At 39.9% G+C, this 22701-nt stretch overlaps 1 protein-coding gene across 5 annotated transcripts in view; it reads right to left on the reverse strand.

The window, feature by feature from the left end:
• Nucleotides 1-22701, reverse strand: part of SIDT1 (SID1 transmembrane family member 1) — an 87202-nt gene that overhangs the window by 33886 nt on the left and 30615 nt on the right. For 3 of the 5 annotated variants that reach the window (XM_007113570.2, XM_024120274.1, XM_024120273.1), the window contains exons 4-9: nucleotides 16462-16507; nucleotides 12961-13062; nucleotides 12262-12345; nucleotides 10518-10605; nucleotides 8312-8383; nucleotides 7801-7894 (exon numbers count right to left, since the gene is read on the reverse strand). In XM_007113570.2, the coding sequence (XP_007113632.2) occupies nucleotides 7801-7894; nucleotides 8312-8383; nucleotides 10518-10605; nucleotides 12262-12345; nucleotides 12961-13062; nucleotides 16462-16507 (486 nt within the window). Of the gene's footprint in view, nucleotides 1-7800; nucleotides 7895-8311; nucleotides 8384-10517; nucleotides 10669-12261; nucleotides 12346-12959; nucleotides 13063-16461; nucleotides 16508-22701 lie in introns of those variants that run through there. The other 2 variants (XM_024120278.1, XM_024120277.1) reach the window with 2 other exon arrangements.

The raw sequence follows: 22701 nt of genomic DNA on the forward strand, positions 1-22701 counted from the left end.
CTCTGCGGCATGTGGGATCCTCCCGGACCAGGGCACGAACCCGTGTCCCCTGCATCGGCAGGCGGACTCTCAACCACTGCGCCACCAGGGAAGCCCAAAAAGGCCTATTTTTAAATGGGGATATTTTTCTTTTTATATTTGGGTTGTAAGAATTCTTTACATAGTTTGGATACTAGACTCTTACCGGATATATGATTTACAAACATTTTCTCCAGTTTTGTGTATTGTATTTTCACTTCCTTGATAATGTCCTTTAAAAATACAAAAGTTTTAATTTTGATGAAGTCCAATTTACCTATTTTTTTTCTTTTTTTACTTGTGCTTTTGCTATCATATCTAAGAAACTATTACCTAATCTAAGGTCACAAAGATTTACACCTATGTTTTCTTCTAAGAGTTTTATCGATTTGGCTCTTTTATTTAGATCTTTGTTCTATTTAGAGTTAATTTTTTTTATATGTTGTGAGGTAGGGGTACAACTTCATTCTTTTTCATGTGGATACCCAAGTGTCCCAGCACCATTTGTTGAAAAGAATATCCTTGTTCCATTGAATTGTCTTGGTACCCTTGTCAAAAATCAATTGACCATAAATGTTAAGTGTTTGTTTCTGAACTCTCAATTCTGTTCCATTGATCTGTATGTCTTTCCTTATGTCAGTGCCAGAGTTTTGAATATTGTCGCTTCATAGTTAGTTTTGACATCAGAGAGTGTAAGACCTCCAGCTTTGTTCATGATTTTTTTTCCTATTCTGGGTCCCCATATGCATTTCCATATGAATTTTAGGATCAGTTTATCAATTTTTGGAAGAAAGTCAGCTGGGACTTTCATAGGGATTGTGTTGAATCTATAAATCAGGGGAGTATTACCACGTCTTTTAGTTTATATTGCTGCTGTAACAAACTATCACAATCTTAGTGGTTTAGAACAATACAAATTTATTACCTTCAGTTCTGGATGTCAATTCTAAAATGAGTCTTATGTGGCTAAAATCAAGATATCAGCAGGGCTTTATTCCTTCTGGAGAATCCAGGGGAGGATCCATTTCTTTGCCTTTTCCAACTTCTAGACGTGGCCTGCATTCCTTAAGTCATGGTCCCTTCCCCCATCTTCAAATGTATTACACCAATCTCTGCTTCCCTCATCACACCTCCTCCTGTCTTTGACTCTCTTGCCTCCGTCTTATAAGGACTCTTGTGATTACATTATACAACACAGATAATCCAGGATAATCTCCATAATTTTATCACATCTGCAAAATCTCTTTTGCCATGTAAAGTAACATATTCATAGGTTCTGAATATTAGAACATGAGCATTTTTGGGGGGCCATTATTCTGTCTACTATACCATCTTAATAATATTAAGTCTTTCAATCTATGAACACAGGATGTCTTTTCATATATTTAGGTTCTCTTTAAGTTCTTTAAAGGATGTTTTGTAGTTTTCAATGTACAAGTCTTATATTTCATTTCTTAAATTCTTTCTTAAGTACTTTATTATTTTTGATGCTATTGTAAACAGAATTATTTTCTTAATCTCGTGTTTGAATTGTGCACTGCCAGTGTATAGAAATACAATTGAATTCTGTATATTGATCTTGTATCCTATAATCTTGATAAACTCAGGGTTTCTTTTTGGAGGTGATGAAAATTAGATAGTGGTGATGGTTGTGCAACTGTGAATATACTAAAACCATTGAATTTTTAAAGGGGGGTGAATTTTATGGTCTATGAGTTATGTCTTTTTTTTTTTTGAGTTATGTCTTAATAAAGTCATTATTTTAAAAACCGGGTGTATCAAATGTAAATGTCTATCAAAAATTAAAATGTGAATTGCTCTCTTTCCCCCAAATGAGCCTCCCTTTTGGATATGAGGTTGGAGTGGGAGGAGAAAGGAGAAAAGTTCGGACTATATGTGCCTGTGCTTTGGTACATGTTCTTGTTTACTCCCAAATGGGGGCTCTAGAAGTTGCACACCCCTGATCCTGGTATGTTTGGTGGAAGGACTTCTCTTCATACCTCTTTCGTTCCTAGACACAGCAAACCCATCCCTGCCTCAGGGCCTTTGCTCTTGTTCTCTGCCTTGGCCACTCTCTCCCCAGATCCTCACATGGCTGGCTCCTACTTGCCATTCAGGTCTTGGTCCCGAGAGGTCTTCCCTGCTGAACAAATCAAATCTAAAGTAGCTTCCCCAGTCCAATCATTCTCTGTCCCACCACTGTGTTTGTTCTCCTCCTGTCACTAGCTGAAATTATTTTCTTTATTAATTGCTTGCTTGCTTGCTTATATGTTTTTCCTTTGTACAATGTAAGCTCTATTAGAGCAGGAATCTAGACTGTCTTGTTCACCACTGTATCACTAACCTTTGGGACAGGGCCTGGCACTCAGGAAATGATAACTAAATATTTGTTGAGTGAACAAGGCATATCATTAAGGAGAGCAGTTACAATTGGGTCTGACTGTTCTAGCTGGCAAATGAGGCTCTAGGGAAGTCCCTTTAAAAAAACAATTTTAGTGATATTAACTAGCAAGCAATTATATGAACTCATAAAAGATGATGTGTTTGGACTGTGTTTGTATTAACAGGCTTTAACCACATTTGCCCTAGGTTTTGGAGCTGATAAAGTTCTTAATTAGAGGAGTTAAATGATTTACAAAGCTAGGGTGAGGCAGGCAGTATCCAGTGAACAAACAAAAAAAGATTAAATGTGACCTATGCTAGATTGATTGAAAAATGGCTATACCTCATCTTGTCTCTAGCTCCTTCAATCAAAAGTGGAGTCTGTATCTTTACCTCTTGCAGCTGGACTGGCCTTATCACTTGTTTTGGCCAATAGAAAGAGGGGGAAGTGATATCATGCCACTTTTGAACCTACATCTTAAGGAAGCCTTGCATTCTTCTGCCATCTCTCTTGGAGATACAATAAACCAGGGCTAGGCTGCTGGAGGATGAGAGGCAAAGTACAGCTGAGGCCAGTCTAGAAAAGCCAGCTCTTCTCTGACTTGCCAGTTGATTTCACTCTATGACCACACGCAGCTGAGATCTCTGAGCCTAGTCCAGATTAGCAGAATCATCCAGCTGACCCATAGATTTGTGAGCAAATGTAAATCTGTATTGGAGTTTTTATGGTTGGAGTTTTTATGGTTGGAGTTTTTGGAGTTTTTATGCTTGATTTCTATGCAGCATTATTGTGGCAATAGATAACTAATACAGGAATCAAGGGAAGAATGAATAATCAGGATCATGTAGTTTGAACTCAACATCTGGCAGGGTGACTGAGAGGAAGGAATAAGAGACATGTATGCAGGGCTTCCCTGGTGGCACAGTGGTTAAGAATCTGCCTGCCAATGCAGGGGACACGGGTTTGAGCCCTGGTCCAGGAAGATCCCACATGCCGTGGAGCAACTAAGCCTGTGCGCCACAACTTCTGAGCCTGCGCTCTAGAGCCCGTGAGCCACAACTACTGAAGCCCACGCGCCTAGAGCCTGTGCTCCACAGCAATAGAAGCCGCTGCAATGAGAAGCCCACACACCGCAACAGAGTAGCCGCTGCCTGCCGCAGCTAGAGAAAGCCCCTGCGCAGCAACGAAGACCCAATGCAGCCAAAAATAAATTAATAAAAATAAATAAAGTGATATAGATATAATATAATTAAAGAAAAAAAGAGACATGTATGCAGTGCTTGACGCAGGGGGTCATTGCAGGGGCTCCATAAATACTTGCTGAATGAATTGGAGCTGGGGGGTGGGAGGGGAATGGAGTTTAGGGTTGAGCCAAAAAACATAAAAACAAAAAAACATAAAAAAAAAAAATAGGGCTTCCCTGGTGGCGCAGTGGTTGAGAGTCCGCCTACCGATGCAGGGGACACGGGTTCGTGCCCCGGTCCGGGAAGATCCCACATGCCGCGGAGCGGCTGGGCCCGTGAGCCATGGCCGCTGAGCCTGCGCGTCCGGAGCCTGTGCTCCGCAACGGGAGAGGCCACAACAGTGAGAGGCCCGCGAACCGCAAAAAACAAAAAAACAAAAAACAAAAAAAAACCCCCAAAAATAGCATAAAAACACCTTGAATTCTTAGCTCCCTGAGGACAGGAGCCATGTCTCTAATCATTGTTTTCATCCTGCTCTCATAGCATGTACTGCGAACCCCACATGTATTAGTAATAAAGAACAGGGGGCTCAACAAGCAATTGGCATTCTGCTTCAGGACTGGCTGGCTTCACTTGGTTTTGTAGAAAACTTTGTTATTTCTGCTTAGTTCAATGAAGGAAGAGTTCTATTAGCATTTTCTCTCAGTTTATTCCCCTATTTAGATGCCAAGTAGTTCTTATGTCTCCAGATTTCTATTTTCAGTTTGTCTATATTTGGAAAGAATCTATGCTTGTGCAGTTGGCACTAGCAAAGTAATATGGCAGCCAGAGGTTTCAACAGAGCCTTAGGCCACAACTTTCAAAAACTGTGCTCGCTTCAGCAGGCTGAATAACAACTTTAGAGAGATTGATATCCAGCTATTAATTTTTGTCTGTTTGTACACTGGTTATGTCTGCTAGGTAACTAAAGAGGTGAAACCTATTTTCTAAAATTTAAAACATCAGTGGTAGAGACAGCCTTCCTAAGAGAGGCAGAAAAGATGAACTTCTTTTTCCATGACGCTGTAACTCATCTGAGTCAAAATTGGCAGCTTTTTGGACCCCTTTTCAATCAAATTCATGCTGGTTGTAATGAGGTGGATGGACCTGGAGTCTGTCATAAAGAGTGAAGTAAGTCAGAAGGAGAAAAACAAATACCGTATGCTAACACATATATATGGAATCTAAGAAAAAAAATGTCATGAAGAGATTAGTGGTAGGACTAAAATAGATAGCTAGTGGGAAGCAGCCGCATAGCACAGGGAGATCAGCTCTGTGCTTTGTGACCACCGAGAGGGGTGGGATAGGGAGAGTGGGAGCGAGGGAGGCGCAAGAGGGAAGAGATATGGGAACATATGTATATGTATAACTGATTCACTTTGTTGTAAAGCAGAAACTAACACACCCTTTTAAAACAGTTATACTCCAATAAAGATGTTGAAAAAAAAAACAGCAAAAAAACAAATTCATGCTGGGGTTCCAGGCTTTTGACCTGGTTTCCTTAATTAGGACTGCCCTCCTTCACATGCCCTGATCACTCCAGACCCATCTTGTCCAGGCTGCTTAAGAGCTAGGCTCTGGAGCCAGGCTGCCTGGGTTCAAACCCAGGCAGTGAATTCTTGGTCAAACTGCTTAACTTCTGAATGCCTCAGTTTCCTGAACTGTCAAATAATGATAATTCTACTACTTGTTGTGGGGCTTTAGATGAGACAGTCTACTCAGAGTGCCTGGCAAAGAGTAAGTACTTGTTGAGTGTTAGTGATTATGATCTGATAAATTAATGAGCTGATAACCAGTTAATGTATGTATACTTTCCAGGTATAATATTTGCCTGTAGACTGGAGTTTTTGTTTTTAATTTTTTATTTGAAAATAATTTCACATTTATAGAGAAGCTGTAAGAGTAGGAATAGAATATAGAATACCCATGTATCATTACCTAGATTCACTTATTGTTAGCATATTACCCCCTTTGCTTTCTCATTCTGTCTCTGGGTGCATGTGTGTTTTCATATACATGTATACATAAAAAATTTTTTCTGAACCATTTGAAAGTAAGTTGCATATGTCATGAACTTTTATGCCTAAATATTTCCAAAGAATAAAGATACTCGCTTCCATAACCACAGTGTAGTTGTCAACTTCAGCACATTTAACATCGATATGATAATCTTATCTAATCTGCTGTCTGTTTTACAGTTTTGTCAATTGACCCAATAATGTCCTTTATAGCATATTTTTCTTCTAGTAAAAGAACCAGTCTGAGATCAAATATTGTCTTTAGTGGTCACATATCTTTAGTCTCCCTCAATCTGGAACATTTCCATAGCTATTTTTTTGTCTTTTGTGATACATTTTAATAGAATGTTCATCATTTTGAGTTTGTCTAATTTTTTCCTCAGGATTATATTAAAAATGTGCATTTCTGGCTGGAATACTGCATAAGTGATGCTATTTCCTTCTCAGGGTGTCACATCTGGAGGCACACAGTGTCCATCATTCCCTTGGTCATATTAATTTTTTTTTTTTTTTTTGTGGTACGCGGGCCTCTCACTGTTGTGACCTCTCCCGTTGCGGAGCACAGGCTCCGGACGCGCAGGCTCAGCGGCCATGGCTCACGCGCCCAGCTGCTCCGCGGCATGTGGGATCCTCCCGGACCGGGGCACAAACCCGTGTCCCCTGCATCGGCAGGCGGATTCTCAACCACTGCGCCACCAGGGAAGCCCGGTCATATTAATTTTTATCACCCTGTCAATAGTCTAATTTCTCCACTGTATAGTTACTACTTTTTCCCATACAACTACTGAGCGATTTGTGGGGATACACTTAAGGCCATGCAAATATGTTGATCCTCATCAGATTTTCCTGCTAGTTTTAGTATTCATTGATGATTCTTAACCTGATCTATGCAAAATGATGATTTTCCAATTCCAGCACTCTCTCCTTATTTAGCAGTCAGTGTTTGGTGTTCTGCTGTAGGCAAGAGTCCTCTCTCCTAGGTCAGTATTTGTTAATGGGTCCTGTCCCTAATGTGTATCTATTTTAGTAATTTTGTTGAGTTTATTAAATGTATATCTGTAAGTATTTTGGTCTTTCTTTCCCTCCTTCCTTCCTCCCTCCTTTTCTCCCTTCCTTTCTTCCCTTACTGATATGGATTCATGAATTTCTATTTTTCTCAATGGTTTATAATTCACTATTCTCCTTAATTGTTTTGGTGCTCAAATTGTCCCAGATATGGTCAGTGGGTTTTTGAAGTCAGTTTCTCAATTGCAAAGCTTCATAAAAGTCACGGAAGGGAGTTATTTTTTGAGTCAGAGGTAGGCCTGTATCACTGAGATAGTTGTATCACTGTGGTAGCTTTGAGGTTTTTCTACAGATGAGGCTAATCTTGCCCAATAATGTGAAAATTCTCTACTGGCTTTGTTTTCTTTACATGCTCAAGAGGAGAGAGAACATTTGTTTATTGTACCTCCTGCCATTCCTTTGTAGTTGTTTTACAGAGACCACGACAAGCTATGGAATTCTCAAGGTTCAGGCCTTCTCTGAGATACAAGGAAAGAGTGGTTCTCTTTTCACTGGGGGCTCCAAACTCTTGGGAAGGGAAATTTCCAAATTACAGCATGATTATCTCCTTTTTTTCTCTCGAGGAACATTTTACTGTAAAATTGATGCTACAACAGTAAGAAAGCACCTGGTAATGTAGTGTCAAAGCATATTTATTACTCCTGCTACTTATTATACCTCAATATTTATTTTAGGCATTAATTGTACTTTTTGATGGAATGTTTAAAGCTGTTTCTAAATCTCCATGTTAGGTAGAACTCATTTCCTACATTCCATAGGATCTACATTGAGTATTTTCTGGTCTAAAAATTACCCAAGCTATCTTTCTGTTGAAGTTTCATTAACTATGAAAATAGCTAACACTATCAGCACTTACTCTGTGCAAGACATTGATGTAAACACTGCAGTTATACTGGTCTATGAGGTAAATTATTACCTCATTTTACAGATGAAGAAACTTAAGCACAGAAAGTTTAAGTAACTTGCCCAAGATCACACAGTTTGTGGCTAAGATAGATTCGAATCCAGTTAATATGGCTCTAAAATCTAATGTGCTAATCACTAAGCAGAGACAGGTGAAGGGGGTTGACATTTCTTGAAACTCTTGACATACCTGATATAATGAACAAACGCAACAAACAGGCATCCCAAGTAGAAAGAGAAGAAGCTGAGGAAACTGAGAAGGATGGATTTCACATAAACAGATCCTGAGGGAAGAGAAACAGCTTTGGTCAGGATGTCCTCAAGAGAAGAGAGGACCATGTTTGGGACAGGACAGCTTCATGGGCCCATCTGCATCACACTCATTCTTAAATCCTAAGATAATTCCACTCAAAGCAGCAAAGCTATTGGAGGTCACCCAGACATCGTCCATAAATGGCTGCCTTTCACAGTGATGACTTCGCAGGGAAGCTGGGAAGGGACTTCCTGTATACAACTCCATAATTGACTTCCCTTTCTTTCTGCAAAGGATTTAACAAAATGCTTTGATTCTCTCTTCTATCTCTAAGGTAAACCTTAGTTTTCTTATGATGTTTCTCTGGAAGGATGACATTAGCATTGAATGACATGACTGCCTTCCTGACATAGGAATCTCTCCACTGAATCTTAGTAACAAGACTGACCTTTAATGGAAGGAACAATGGTCACTTTAAGGTTCTTTGCACGTTGCAGATTCCAGGTCTGGTTCTCCTTTTCTGATAAAAAAGAACAAAGCACAATGGATCAGATACTAGGTTCCTGGTCTCTGATCTGAAAAGTTGTTTAAAAACTGTCCAGAATTAACTCTGGTTGCTGAATTTTCTTTTAGCAAGAACTACGTGAAAACCTTCCAACTGTCTAATACTCTTTTTGGTTAAAACTTTCAACTTGGCCTTTGTTTGGGTGCATTTTGGTAGCACTAAGTGACTCAGATGAGAATGCAGCCTCCTTTCTTGAATGAAGAAGGCTTGACCCTTCTCCTGATATCATATGGCTCAATATGCCACAGACATCTGAAGAAAACAGCTGCAAAAATAGAGAACTACCACATTTTTTGGTCTGCATTTTTCTTTTTCTTTTTTTTTTAAAACATCTTTATTGGAGTATAATTGCTTTACAATGTTGTGTTAGTTTCTTCCATATAACAAAGTGAATCAGCTATATGTATACATATATCCCCATATCTCCTCCCTCTTGTGCCTCCCTTCCACCCTCCCTATCCCACCCCTCTAGGTGGTCACAAAGCACCGAGCTGATCTCTCTGTGCTATGGAGCTGCTTCCGACTAGCTATCTATTTTACGTTTGGTAGTGTATATATGTCCATGCCACTCTCTCACTTCGTCCCAGCTTACCCTTCCCCCTCCCCGTGTCCTCAAGTCCATTCTCTATGTCTGTGTCTTTATTCCTGTCCTGCCCCTAGGTTCATCAGAACCATTGTTTTGGTTTTTTTTAGATTCCACATATATGTGTTAGCATACAGTATTTGTTTTTCTCTTTCTGACTTACTTCACTCTGTATGGCAGACTCTGGGTCCATCCACCTCACTACAAATAGCTCAATTTCGTTCCTTTTTATGGCTGAGTAATATTCCACGGTATATGTGTGCTGCATCTTCTTTATCCATTCATCTGTTGAGGGACACTTAGGTTGCTTCCATGTCCTGGCTATTGTAAATAGTGCTGCAGTGAACATTGTGGTACATGTCTCTTTTTGAATTATGGTTTTCTCAGGGTATATGCCCAGTAGTGGGATTGCTGGGTCAACAAACAACCCAATCCCAAAATGGGCAGAAGACCTAAAAAGACATTTTTCCAAAGAAGATATACAGATTGCCAACAAACACGTGAAAGGATGCTCAACATCACTAATCATTAGAGAAATGCAAATCAAACTACAATGAGCTATCACCTCACATTGGTCAGAATGGCCATCATCAAAAAATCTACAAACAATAAATGCTGGAGAGGGTATGGAGAAAAGGGAACCCTTTTGCACTGTTGGTTTGCATTTTTCTAGGCAGTGAGAATTTGTTTTTTCTTATATGGCCATCAAAGGACTTATAGTTTACCGAGAACATTGGATGTTGGCAAAACTCTAGAGCTGTGTAATTAAGAGATTAAAGAATATATTAGAAGAAAATTCACCTAAATACTGAGGGAACAATGTTACATTCAACAGTAAACACTTTTCGTGTTGATCACATATGGCCTATCAGCTGCTGGGGGGTCTGTGTTTTCAATCAACAGCCTATTCCATTCCCATGGTAGTTAGTGGGTAGTTGCCCATAACCACTTGTACTATGCCTAAGAGCTGACATAACCCCTGCCATTGGGATAAGTTGCCCTACTCTGCTTACTTACTGTCTTGAAAGGTACAATTTTGGCAATGGGAATTGAGAACTCTGAATTTTCCTTGGGGAAATGATGATTACTGATAAATATAAGTGGCTCCATTACTGCTCGCTACCAAAATGATCTTTGAAAATGGACCTCGATCTGCTGTATAAGATCATGACTTCACAGTAGTAAATATTTGTTGAGTAAAGGGCCAACTGAGTGAACTGGGCCAACTGGGCCAACTGAGGGAGTACAAGACTTTGGAAAGAGTCAGGCACTAAATGGCATTTAGTAGTATCAATAATATCTTGAGATTTATTATTTTCTTCCCTTTATTTTTTTCTCATGTATGTCTCAGACTGCCTTGCCAAGCCACTGATGATGACCCTCACTTAGTGGGAACTAGAGATGGTTGGAAAAGGCCAGAAGGGGCCAAAATGTGCTTTTGGCTTCCTTTCCATTCCATTCTGTTAGGTTTTTCTAAGTAGACAAATACTCCTCACTGTTGCTTACCCTGGATGAAGAAAGATCCTCCACAGGCATAATCTTCAGGCTTTATCACAAACACCACATAGAACTGCTCACCTGGAAAATCCTTCTTCTGCAAAAGACATAAAGATAGTGAGAAGAAGGGAAAAAGTCCATAATGGTGGGGGCAAAAAGAAAGAGGAAAGAGAAGAAAAGTAAAGTTCACCTCTGCTCCCTAACTCCTTAGAAAGGACTCTCACATTCCCATGATCTACTCCAGGTTATCCATAATAAAATAATTGTTATATCCAAGAAATTATGTAAATAGACTGTTCTGATTTCAATCTGTCCGGTGCCCACTTGAGTGCTTAGAATTGTAGTAGACCCCATATAAAATATATGTCAACAGTCTATGTTTAATAATTCATACTTGTATATTAAATTCTTGAATAAACTTTATTTTTTAGGGCAGTTTTAGCTTCACTATATTAAGTTTTTATTATTTTAAAATTTAATGATAAATGACTTCCTAAAAGTCACACAGTCAGCAGTTAAATAAACAATTTAGGTTAGGGAAGCAAAGACTCAAGTCAGGAGACCTGAGTTACAGTCCTGGCTTTGACTTTCTCTAAGTGGGCTTCCTGTGCCCCAGTTTCTTATCCATGAATGAAACATGGTTGACAAGATAATCTTTAAGATCCAGTATATTTATACAACTCTGATTTTTTTTATTATCCCCAAATTTCTGATATTATGTTTAAACCACTGAGAAAATGGCCCAATACTGAATCATGGGTCCAAAAGAGAAGTAATAACTTATTGCCAAACATACTGAAAGTAGGAATGTACTGATATGATTTGTACTTCATTAATTTAGTGTCCGGATGATGTAAAATCTGAGTTTCCTACTATGGTTATTTTTTTGTCTTTTTAAATTTGGGACCACATAATGCTGATGTGCTAAGGAAAAAAAAATACTAAAAACAAGAGCAGATATTTGAGATATCGAATCTGAGACATTAAAAATAAAAGCCTGACTAATAGAAGTTTTTTGGTCTAATACCTAAATTATAATTAACCTCTCCTCATTCATGGCCTGCTATTCAATAAACAGTATCTCCTTACCTAGAGAACAGATCAAATTGCAAGTACTCCAAGTAAGTACCGCTCTAAAGCCAGGGACAGAATCTCTTTGAAAATATGCTGACATGTCTGTACATTTTTGCTATAAAATTACGGTTGAAATAATAATTTAATTATAATACCAAAAGGGCAAACTTCTGCACAAATGTGGTTCATATTCCTTTGAACCTATCCATTCTGTCCAGAGTTGAAGTTATTTTTTGGTTACAATATGTTTTTTTTCAATCGAAGGATAGTTGATTTAAAATATTGTTTTAGTAGAATATGTTTAGTTGTTTTAAATGGATCAGATAAACTTTGCCCTAAACCAGCATCCCCCATTGGGTAGATTGGAATCTTTTGCCCTTACTTCTCTAAGCAATCTGTCAGACACATGTCCCACTGCATCACAGGTTCCCAAGATTCCCCAAGGGGAACGGAGCACCTGGCAGAGTAGCACTGTCTACTATCACCAAGGCTTTGATTTCAGGTGTAGCAATCTTTGTTTTAAAATCAATCAGAAATGAAAGGAATTCAAGGCACACAGCGAGCGGTAATCCCTTAGGTTTTTCTAAGTCCAGCAGGTAACCTGACTGGTCCAGTAGGTCATCTGATTATAAACTGTGCACTGTCATTGACAATAACAACCACAGAAGTGATGTCTCACCTGTAGCGTGATGGCAGCTTTCTTGGTCATGGACTGATAGACACCATTAAATTCTACATTGTGGTCGAGATCATACACTGGGCACTGTAACATGCATGAGGGATAAAAAAGGAAAGCATCACTAATGTCATAGTATACATACCACACACGCCACCTGGATCACAGGGGAGGGGGTCCCTACTGACCCAGAAACCATGAAGAGTTTTCCCCCAGAACAGTCATGAAATAGTCCTTCTAAAACTTGGTGCCTTGTCCTCTGAAGTCAAGGTCACTTTATATCAAAGAGAACTGAAAAGATCATCTTAAAGTGTATCACACCTTTCCCATTTTTTATTAACACCTTATGAAACAGAAAGGGCCTAATGACACAATAAAAATTTTAAAAAATAGAACAAACAGGTTTCTGTTTTTCTTGTGCAGCCCACAAGTTGGCCTTCCTTGTTCTCTGTCATGATCCTCCCTCCCTCCCTTCCTTCCTTTGTTTATTTTGGTGAAGAGTCAACTGCTCTCTATCTCCCCAGATTAATGTCTACAAACATAGACTGCCCACTTGTGTGCACAAGATACTGTTTTTATTATTTAGCAGTTTTGTAAGGAATATGTAGTATGAGGATGACATGGTGCTCACCCTTCTCTCTCATTTATCCTGGGACAATATAGTACTCCGTATTGGAAGGTTGACAGGTTATGAAGACTCACCATGATATTCTGGACTGAGACAACAGAGCATGGATAAGCCATTTCAGACACAACTTTAATGATAACTGAGTCCACATCTTCAGGAAATTTGTATAGAAAATACTAAGTATAAAGAAAAAGAAAGACAGGATTTGTTAACGTTAAGAAATGTTTACGGTCAAAAACTCAAGCTATTTTCCCATGAATAAGGTGGTTTCCTCAAATATTAAGCACAAAGTTCAGATGTAAATCTCAGTAAGCCTCCAGTAATTCAGTCAGCCATTCATCTCTTGCATATTGAGCAAATGCTCTGTGCAGGGCTCAGGCACTAGGAACACAGCAGTGAACAAGAGAAAGGAGCCATTTCATACAATATTGCCATATCATTTTTTATGGTTTTTCCTTCTCAACTAAACTTTGCTACACTTCATTCCAATCTTGACTTAAGAAGATGCCCCCAACCCTTTGAATTAGAGATATGTGAAATGTGACAGGAGACAAGATTTGCCTCTGTGCGGTCATTTTGAAATATGAAGCTCCTCCTTGAAAAGCAGATAAGCCTGTTCTTCAAGAATCTTAACCACATTCCCATAGGCAAGAATTAGCACTAGACCCACCCTTCCCCTAGACTTTTTTGCCAAAGAATCTATTTCCTGGCTGGAATACAGTGAGATGACATTTAGATTCAAAGACCAAGCCCTACATCTAGCCTCCTGAAATATGTTCACAATTTGGGGCAGAAGTATTTCTCAAATATCATCAGAATAAGGAGACATTTATAATAGACAAAAGTTACACTATTTACCTACTTAGATTATCAATCCACTGGAAAAATTTATTAACTCTAAGCCTTAAACATGTTGCTAATAATGAAGAAAGGGGACTTCTGCCCAGTAGTTATAAATATAGAAACTGGTTGAGAAGCTTGACATGAAATACATGATTAAAATTTTGAGGAAAACAAACAAAGCAAACTCCTATCCTAGGGCTTTAGTAAATCTATCACTTTAAAGGAGAAGCAGAACCCGTTAAAACTTCATTTTGCATTCCCACATCCTCTTTATTAACCTTATTCTGAGAACCAGAGCAATAAAAATAGAACTTTTTCAACAATCCAAAGCCTTCTGATGGGGAAAAAAATCATCTCAAGATGAAAGAGTGTCATTAATGCTGCTTTTTGGAAGTCTGTTCATGCCTTGTAACAGATGGCAACACTCTCAAGAACCCACTCCATTTTTGTGCTTTTATTTTGGAGCTTGATTCAAATACATACAATACAGGACTCTTCCAAAGGTGAATACTCTGGAATTCCCAAGAGGCGCTCTTGGTTCTTAGGGGAACCATACTTTGTAACTCAAAAGCATTATTATTATTATTATTATTTTTGTGTGTGTGTGTGGTACGCGGGCCTCTCACTGTTGTGGCCTCTCCCGTTGCGGAGCACAGGCTCCGGACGCACAGGCTCAGTGGCCATGGCTCACGGGCCTAGCCGCTTCGCGGCATGTGGAATCTTCCCGGACCGGGGCATGAACCCGTGTCCCCTGCATCGGTAGGCAGACTCTCAACCACTGTGCCACGAGGGAAGCCCCAAAAGCATTATTATGGTTACTATTAGCAGTAATGAGCATCACATATATGCCTGTATATTCTAGGAGTTGGTTTTGTGCAAGCTGTAGACATCTACAGAAGCCTTATCTGTATACCAAGGTATTACTAATCGTTTTTTACCTTTAAATTACCATAAACCCCAAATAAATAAACCCCTTGCCTTGAGAATCTACTTTTACCAGAAAGAAGCAAGTGACAAGGATCCAAAGCAATGCCTGGAATTTAGGCTAAAAATCACCATCTTGTGTCCTGATTATCTATCCAGTTTCTGTAACTTGCTTCTATCTACAGGAATAGAGGCAGACAGTGGCGATTCAGGTTGTCTGAGTATGTGCAATAGTTTGGGTGGACTTACAGGAACAGAAAGTTTTTCCTACAGTTGAAGAGGATATAAAATATAGGCCGAAATGGGAACAGTTAAGAGTAAAGTAAGACCTTCAGAGATGTCAAAGAACTTCTATTTTGTTTCATGAGTTTGTTTTAAGTATATTTTACTCAGTTTGTGATTTATATACAAATTATTTGGGCTTTAGTGTTTAATACTTTTTTAAAATAGAAAGAAGCTATAATATATAATCATCACTGGTTTTCAGTCTACAAAGTACATCACGACATTCAGTCTATCATATTTATTATAGCTTTCGACAGGACTATTAGACCGTACTCTTTCTGCAGATGGGATACAAGTTTTCCCCTCCCTTTCTATATAGATATCTCCCATTGCACCTAGCAACTAGTGCTTTCAAATATTTCATGAATTAAGTGGCTAATACTCTGAGGGCAATGGATTGTGGGACTGTAGTCCTCTTCTGTCACTGGGTGGCAGCATATTTGCACTGTGGAGGCTTTCACTGATGGGAAATTTAACTCTTCAAGGTGTGCTGGAGTTGGCTTTTGCAGGTCTGGGGAGCTGATCGTGCACATCGATTCCAAACTCTGTGTTCAATGATGTCACGCTGGCAGCTTGAAATCCGCCAGAGTGGAGGTATTTACACTGCAGAAATGGGCAAACGCTACAAAACAGTGCTGTCACTCTAAGAACCAGTTGTTAAATATTCACCAGCTCACAAGTGGTTGTGACAGATTTACAACGTTATCCATATAATATGTTAATCCCAGTTTTAATACAGCATATCCAAGGCCATTTTTGACAAAGTTGCATTACAGAAGACTTATAATAAATATCAGGACATTAAATAAATCTGTTTTAAACTTGCTATTGCATAAACTTCACTCTTTCAGAAGCTATGAAAGGAAAAAGGAAGGTAGCTAGAAGTGTCACCAGAAAAGCAGCCTGAATCAATCAAAGTTTTCATCTATTTAGTCTGTTTATGATTATGGCCTAATGGAGAGCACAGCACAAATATCTAATTCTTCTAATAATTTTTGTCAGCATTCCTGTTCTTTCTTAATGACAGGAGAAACTAATTAATTTTACCCATAACACTGTAGAAATTAAAATCTGTCTCATTTTTATTGTACTTTCAGATCAATTGATTATTTTTGTATTTGTTTAGTGGTGGTCTTCCACTCTCTGTCTCCCCACCCCCATCCTGATTATAAGGTCCGTGAGGGCAGAAGTTGCACCTGTCTCTTCTTCATCCTTCTATCCCTGGCACCTAGTACAATCTAACACTGTACTTGGTACATAGTAGGCCCACAATTTTATGAATGAAGGTTGAGCCAAGGAACATCTGCAAATACTTCATGCCTCCCATTTTACACCAATTCAAGTGATAAGGTTAAAGGTGTGTCTAAAATCCCAGTTACATGAACAACATTCCAAAAGTACAAATATAACTCATGTTGTGCAAGATCAAGGGCAACATCACATGCTAACTCTACCTGTTACCATGGTTTCTTTGGGTAACACCAACAGGAAGAATCATGATAACCTTGAAGCCCTTCACTTACCTGGGGTTGAGAGGGACTGGCAGTGAAGTGAAAGGCAACATTTGTCCTGAGAAATATAAGGGGGAGAGGGGAAAGTGGGAAAAGGGAAAGAAAAGCATAAGTTAGCAAGCAAAAATTATTTATTAAAAAAAATCTTAAACTAGATGCAAGGAAAGCCCTACCCTTTGAGAAAAGGAGTTCTGGGCCCATAAGAGTGACAAAGTGCGCTGCATGGGAACTTGGTGGTTTCAACTCTCAAGAATGATCAAATTGGGGAAGGGATCAATTTTATGTCTTTGTAAACCCATGAAGTGATACCCATACAAGTAAGCACTTTGTTGACTTTTATAGACACATTTGTCTTTGGATTCTCTTAAGATTTTACAATCAAGTATAGGGTTTAGGTGTCAGAAGTGGTCTGAAAGAGAGAGGAAAAGAAGGTTTGAGGTTCATTTGCATAATTCAGATAGCACTTCAAAATTTTGATGTATCCATGGCAAGAGATCACTTTTTAAAAAATGTGGTGGATAGATAATCACCATGGGAGGGTCTCTAGGGATAGGAGCATACTCTTCCTGCCCCCAAGCACCCCCAGTTGTCTACATTTCCCTCCAAGGTTGTGTCCTCTTTGGGTTAGGCATTGCCTTCTAAGACCCTTCTTAAAATGCACATACCACCAAAAGAATATAATGAAGTTATTTTCTCTCCAATTATTAATTTGCTGTGAATTATTTTATTAGATTTTTAAAAATTAATTTATTTATTTATTTTTTGTTTTTTTTTGTTTGTTTGTTTTTTTGTGGTACGCGGGCCTCTCACTGTTGTGGCCTCTCCCGTTGCGGAGCACAGGCTCCGGACGCACAGGCTCAGCGGCCATGGCTCACAGGCCCAGCCGCTCCGCGGCATGTGGGATCTTCCCGGACTGGGGCACGAGCCCGTGTCCCCTGCATCGGCAGGCGGACTCTCAACCACTGCGCCACCAGGGAAGCCCTTTATTAGATATTTTATTAGATATTTTCATTCTTCTGTGAAAGACAGAAATGATCCAGCACTGAGGAAAGGAGAGTGCGAGCAGCATGTGGGAACCATACATCTGTAGCATCGAGTGCTATTGGAAGGAACATACGTGAACAGTTCAAGAGACTGGAAAACAAAGAGAAATTTGCTCTTCTCTGTAGTCATGTAAGGGCTGTTTGGGGCTTTTGTTCTTTCTGGTTCTTGCCTCATTTTTAGTTGTGAAGATCATTCACACATGCCCACTGCACTCTCAATGCCTGCGTCTGGGGAATGTCATGATCCCAACTGTCCAATGTGACCTGCACTTCTGGGAACCTGAACCTGAACTTCTTCTGGGGTCCTTCCCCAGCTTTATCCCCCAATGCTAAGGAGTCTTTCTCTCCACTCCTAATTTTCCTTTTATAAAAATTAAATAGTTTAAAATTTTTATTAAAGCTTCCTTTAGAAAGGGCATGTCAGGACATTTAAGCATGAAGTTTATAATTGGAGGTGTTGTTTAGAAGTCATAAAATGTGAGCACTATTTCTAAAGGTAATGACGAACAGTTCAGGCTGTCAGCAGACGAGGCCCAGAGTTTAGCAATGGATGCAATTTGTATATATTCACTCTCAATAGAAATCATCATCAGAGTCAAGCATTGGTTCTGCTGACATATGGTTAATAACTCGTGATCTTAAGTCACCTAAAGAAGCCAAAGTCAGTGTCAAATCCAATTGTGTGTGTTCTCCTGAGATTCCACAGCCAGAGTCAGGACCCGCGGTGCTGTGTGTGGCTCTCGGCGTGTGGGGAGTGTCATCTGTTATTACCAGGGCAACAGGGGGCCCTCAATTCTGTTTGTTGCCAGGTCAGGGGAACGAAGAGGACAGTGATTTTCTTGGCTGACAACAGACAGTGTAAGATTTCCAGAAACAAACAGTTTTCTTTGGCCAGCAATTTGTTTTTAAATTATCCCCTGTCATTTGAATTGCAGTTATAACATTGAATGTGTGGACATTGATAGGAATTTTCTGTTTTTTTTTCTTGTTCTTTATGTTTGCTTTACTAGTACAACACATACAAACTTTGAAAACACTTTATTTTCTTTAAGACTATCACATTTAAGTCTTCTCTTTCTCATGGAGTCAACAGTGTGTGCAAAATAAACATGGTGCCTGTTGCAGATGAAAGGTTCTGTTTCCTTCCCCATGGGCCTCAGTGGAGGTGGGGAAGGTTTATTTTATCAGGTGTCATTAAGCAACAGAACAAATCTAATTGAGACACATGTACACCTTTAGTTTTAGAGAAGGAAGTACACAATTTTCGACTTATTTGAAAAAATTAAACACAGGAAACAAAAGTTTATTCATTAAATAAGAAAACCCAAAAGCTAATTTTGTTTCCTCATTTTGGCTAGTTTGAGGGAGAGGGAAAGAGAAAAGGAACAGAGGAGTCAAGAGAGATGGGTGTGCAGGGAAGGGAGACAGGAGAAGAGGGAGAAAAGGGCCCATGGGGAAGGGAGAGAGAAGGCGGAGAAGTATCTACAGGAGAGTAATAAAACAGAAGGAAAAGGAAGGGGGGATGGGAAGAAAGGGTAAGTGGAAAGACAGGCAGAAACAAAAACTAAGTCGTTTTTGAGGTGAGTACAGAGAGGACTGTGAGATTCAGGGCATCATATTCATCTTCTGACAGCAAGCCCCTAGCTCAGGGCACAGTGAGCATTCAAAACCCTCACCTTGTCGAAGGAAATTACACTGGTTATTCACTTGGACTATGGACTTCAGAGTATCATTTCCTGTTATCTCCTTACTGCCATCTGTCATGAACTGCCTTTGCTTATCCCAAATCTTTCCCCAACCCTCCATCATCTGTAACCCTCCACCTCAAAGCTCTGGTTGAAGTATAAACTCTCCACGCATGTGCTAAATTCTGTCTTTTCTTCCCTCCTCTAGGACGTTGCTTCTACAAAAATCTAACTCTCCTGTAAATTTTATCTGCCTTTCTACTCCTTGGTTTATAAATATACTCTAGTCTCAACCATTTTCAAAATAAATAACAAACAAAAGCACCCCCCAAAATTGCTCTCTTCTCCCCAAATTTCTCTCCTTTGATGTCATTCAATATCCTCCTTCTCCTTCACAACCAGCCTCTTCAAAGAGTGCTCTGCTCCAATCCCTCATTCATTCTTTCCTCTCCCCACTGCTGTCAGGATTCTTTTTCCACCATCTCCCTGAGGTTGCCAGTCACCTCCTTGTAGCTAAATCCAGTGACTTAGTTCTTAACTTTCTTTACCTGTCTGTGACAGTTGACACTGACAGCCACTTCCTCTGTCTTAGAACTTCCTCCCATGGGCTCTGTGACCCCTGCTTTCCTGGGTTTTCTTCCACACATCTGACTATGCCAAGTCGGCTTCTTCTGAGAGCTCCTATTTCTCAGACCATCCCTTGTATGAGAATGTGACCCACAGTCCTGTTCTTGATCTCCTTGTTTTCCTTAGCCACGTACATCTTCATTCATATATGTATAATTATATATATTATAATTGCCATAAAATCCATATATATAAATATTCAGTTGCCACAAAAACCACAACAATGGTAGTGAATCACAAGTTTCCATGTCCAGCCCAGGGCTATCTCCTGAGCTCCAGTCACAGAAGAGTGTTTCTCTGCTGGGCTTCTGCACTTCACCGGCCCTCAAGCATCTCAAACTCCATATGATCAAAATGGAATGTATTCCCCTTTCCCTGACCCTGACCTGCCACGTCTGTCGATATGCCTCACCTGGCTTCTGACATCATTGTTGCAGTTGTCTTGGATTCCCTTTTTATCCCTTCCACAGCTGACTGCTCACCAAGTCTTACTGATTCTATTCGTGTAAATGTAACCTGGATGCACCTGCTCCCACCTGAAGCACTGTCTTTGCTCAGTATAGCATCCAATTTAAAAAAAAAACAACTGAAAAACAATGTAAATCACTGTACTCAACCCCAAAATACCAAAGGGCCATTACATAGGATGACATATAGCAAAATGGTCTAAAAGCCTCTTTACTCATCCATTTCCTCAAAAATCTATTACTTTTCACAGCACAGTAGCTGAGCTATCGCACTCAAAACTCTCTCTCAAAACAGACTCAAGATCCCTACTTAGAAGGCTAGAGGAGGGTTGAAGCCTTCAAGTACTCATGTAAGACTATATTTTTGATTCTGCCACATGTATTTTTTGAATTTGTGAATTATCTCCATGTGTATTACTTGACTCTTTTTCTCCCTTACAACTTTGTTGCTACCATGATATGTTCAGGTCCTAATAATTTTTTAATTCTTCTCTGTTCAAACTTTTTATGTGTCTACGTGCCTCTACCCTCTCCTCTCCAGTTCATCTTCTACACGGCTACTAAAGTCATCTCAAAAATCAGACCTGTTCATGATATTCTGTTGCTTAAAATCTTTTAGTGGCTCCCATAACCTTAAAGATGAAGTCTAAACTGCCTGGTGCAGCAAAAATATCTCAAAGATCAAGGATTGGGTACTGCCTGTTTCTCCCCTTACCTCCTGTAACTCCACCTCAGGCCCCATATGGACCAGCCTTCCTGAAGCTTCTACTCAGTGGCCTGTCTGTCGCTCAGCCCTCTCTCCTGAGCATCATGCTATATAAGTTCAACACTCTGCCAGGCACTGCACTTCAAGTTCAACATGTCCCAAAGTGAACTTATCTTTTCCTTCCCTCCTCAAAATTCTCATTTTCTCTTAGGGGCACCACCATCTACAAGTTAGATGGTCATCCTAGACTGTCCCATTTCCCTTACCCTGAATATTCAATCAAGTTTTGTCAACTTCACCTCTAAATTCTTCAGTTCATTTCATTATTTATCTTGACCACGGCATCAGCCTTCTAATTTCCCTGCATCCAGTCTAGTCCCCCTCAAATCCATTATCCATACAAATATCACAACATAGACAACTGTCTAAATTTCTTTCTTTTTCTTTTTAAACTATCTGTCATGCATTTTCCATTCTTGGGGATAACTTTTTTTTTTTGGCCGAGCCACATGGCTTGTGAGATTGAACCCAGGCCCACGGCAGTGAAAGCTTGGAGTCCTAATCACTGGACCACCAGAGAATTCCCAACAGCCCTTCCAAGCTCCTCCCACCCCAGGATCAGGTGCCTGCCTGTTCCTGCAGCCTCCTGCTCTTCCCTGTCTGCAACTTCACACTCTGCAGCACTGAGCGCCAGGGCAATGGGGTCTGGGAAAAGGAGTAGGGGCAAAGCTGGTGTATGTGCATGTGTGCAGGCAGGTGGGGGAGAGTTAAGATGGCACAGAGTAATGCTTTAAGGCAGAAGTTAATTTTTTAAGCTGGATTTAAATAAATAAATGCTTCATGGGATTGAGAAACATATTTAGGGCAACAAAAATTAGGAGGACAGTCTTAAACAGAAAGTAGAAATAGCATGGTATAGTGGGAACAGCTCAGAACTGCAAGTCAGAAGTCGAATCTAATTTTGATTTTGTCCTTTCCTGGCTGTGTGAGTTTGGACAAATCACTTAACCTCTCTGGGCATCAGTTTGCTCATCTGTAAAAATGAAATGAGTGGATTCAATTCTCAAAGTTCCTTCTATTCTTAAAATTTATGATTCTAGAAAAAAAACACAATGCTTGTAGTCTGCCACTGAAAAACATACAACAGAAACTGCAATGTTGGGAAATTTGAGTTAGTTCTTCAGTGTTTCTCTCAATACCTGAGTTCACATCTCCCCACAGTCCTCAGCTCTTGCCTGTTAACCATCATGCTCTGGATTTCTGGGTTTCCAGCAAGGCTGGTGTGGGACAATCCAGAGCCAGGGAGGAAGAGACACATATATCTCAGTTACCATCTCTTCTCGGGCTTATCTTATTCGCATAAAACCCCTGGTAACTGTGTGCATTTTGAAATGCTCTGCGTGTCTGGTTGCTGAGGTCAGGTCACATTGTGAGAGGCGGAAACAGAAAACAATATGAGGGAATAGACTTGTAGTTTCACCACATGTGTATCATTCAATAACCCTCTCACAGAGTTGTGACCTTATGGCTTCAGTTTCACAGAATTTAATTCTCCAAAGGGTCTAATTAGCCTCACAGATACCAGCCCTAGAATTCAAGTACACTGCTACCAGGTGACAGCGACAGGTTAGACACACAGAGACCAATTAGTAAATGCAGGGCTTCTCCAAAGTTCAAAATGCACTCTGTTCGGGTAATGTGCTGCCACCTCCTTCAAATTATGA

The sequence above is a fragment of the Physeter macrocephalus genome, chromosome 1 (assembly GCF_002837175.3).
Source record: "Physeter macrocephalus isolate SW-GA chromosome 1, ASM283717v5, whole genome shotgun sequence".
Classification (NCBI taxonomy): domain Eukaryota; kingdom Metazoa; phylum Chordata; class Mammalia; order Artiodactyla; family Physeteridae; genus Physeter; species Physeter macrocephalus.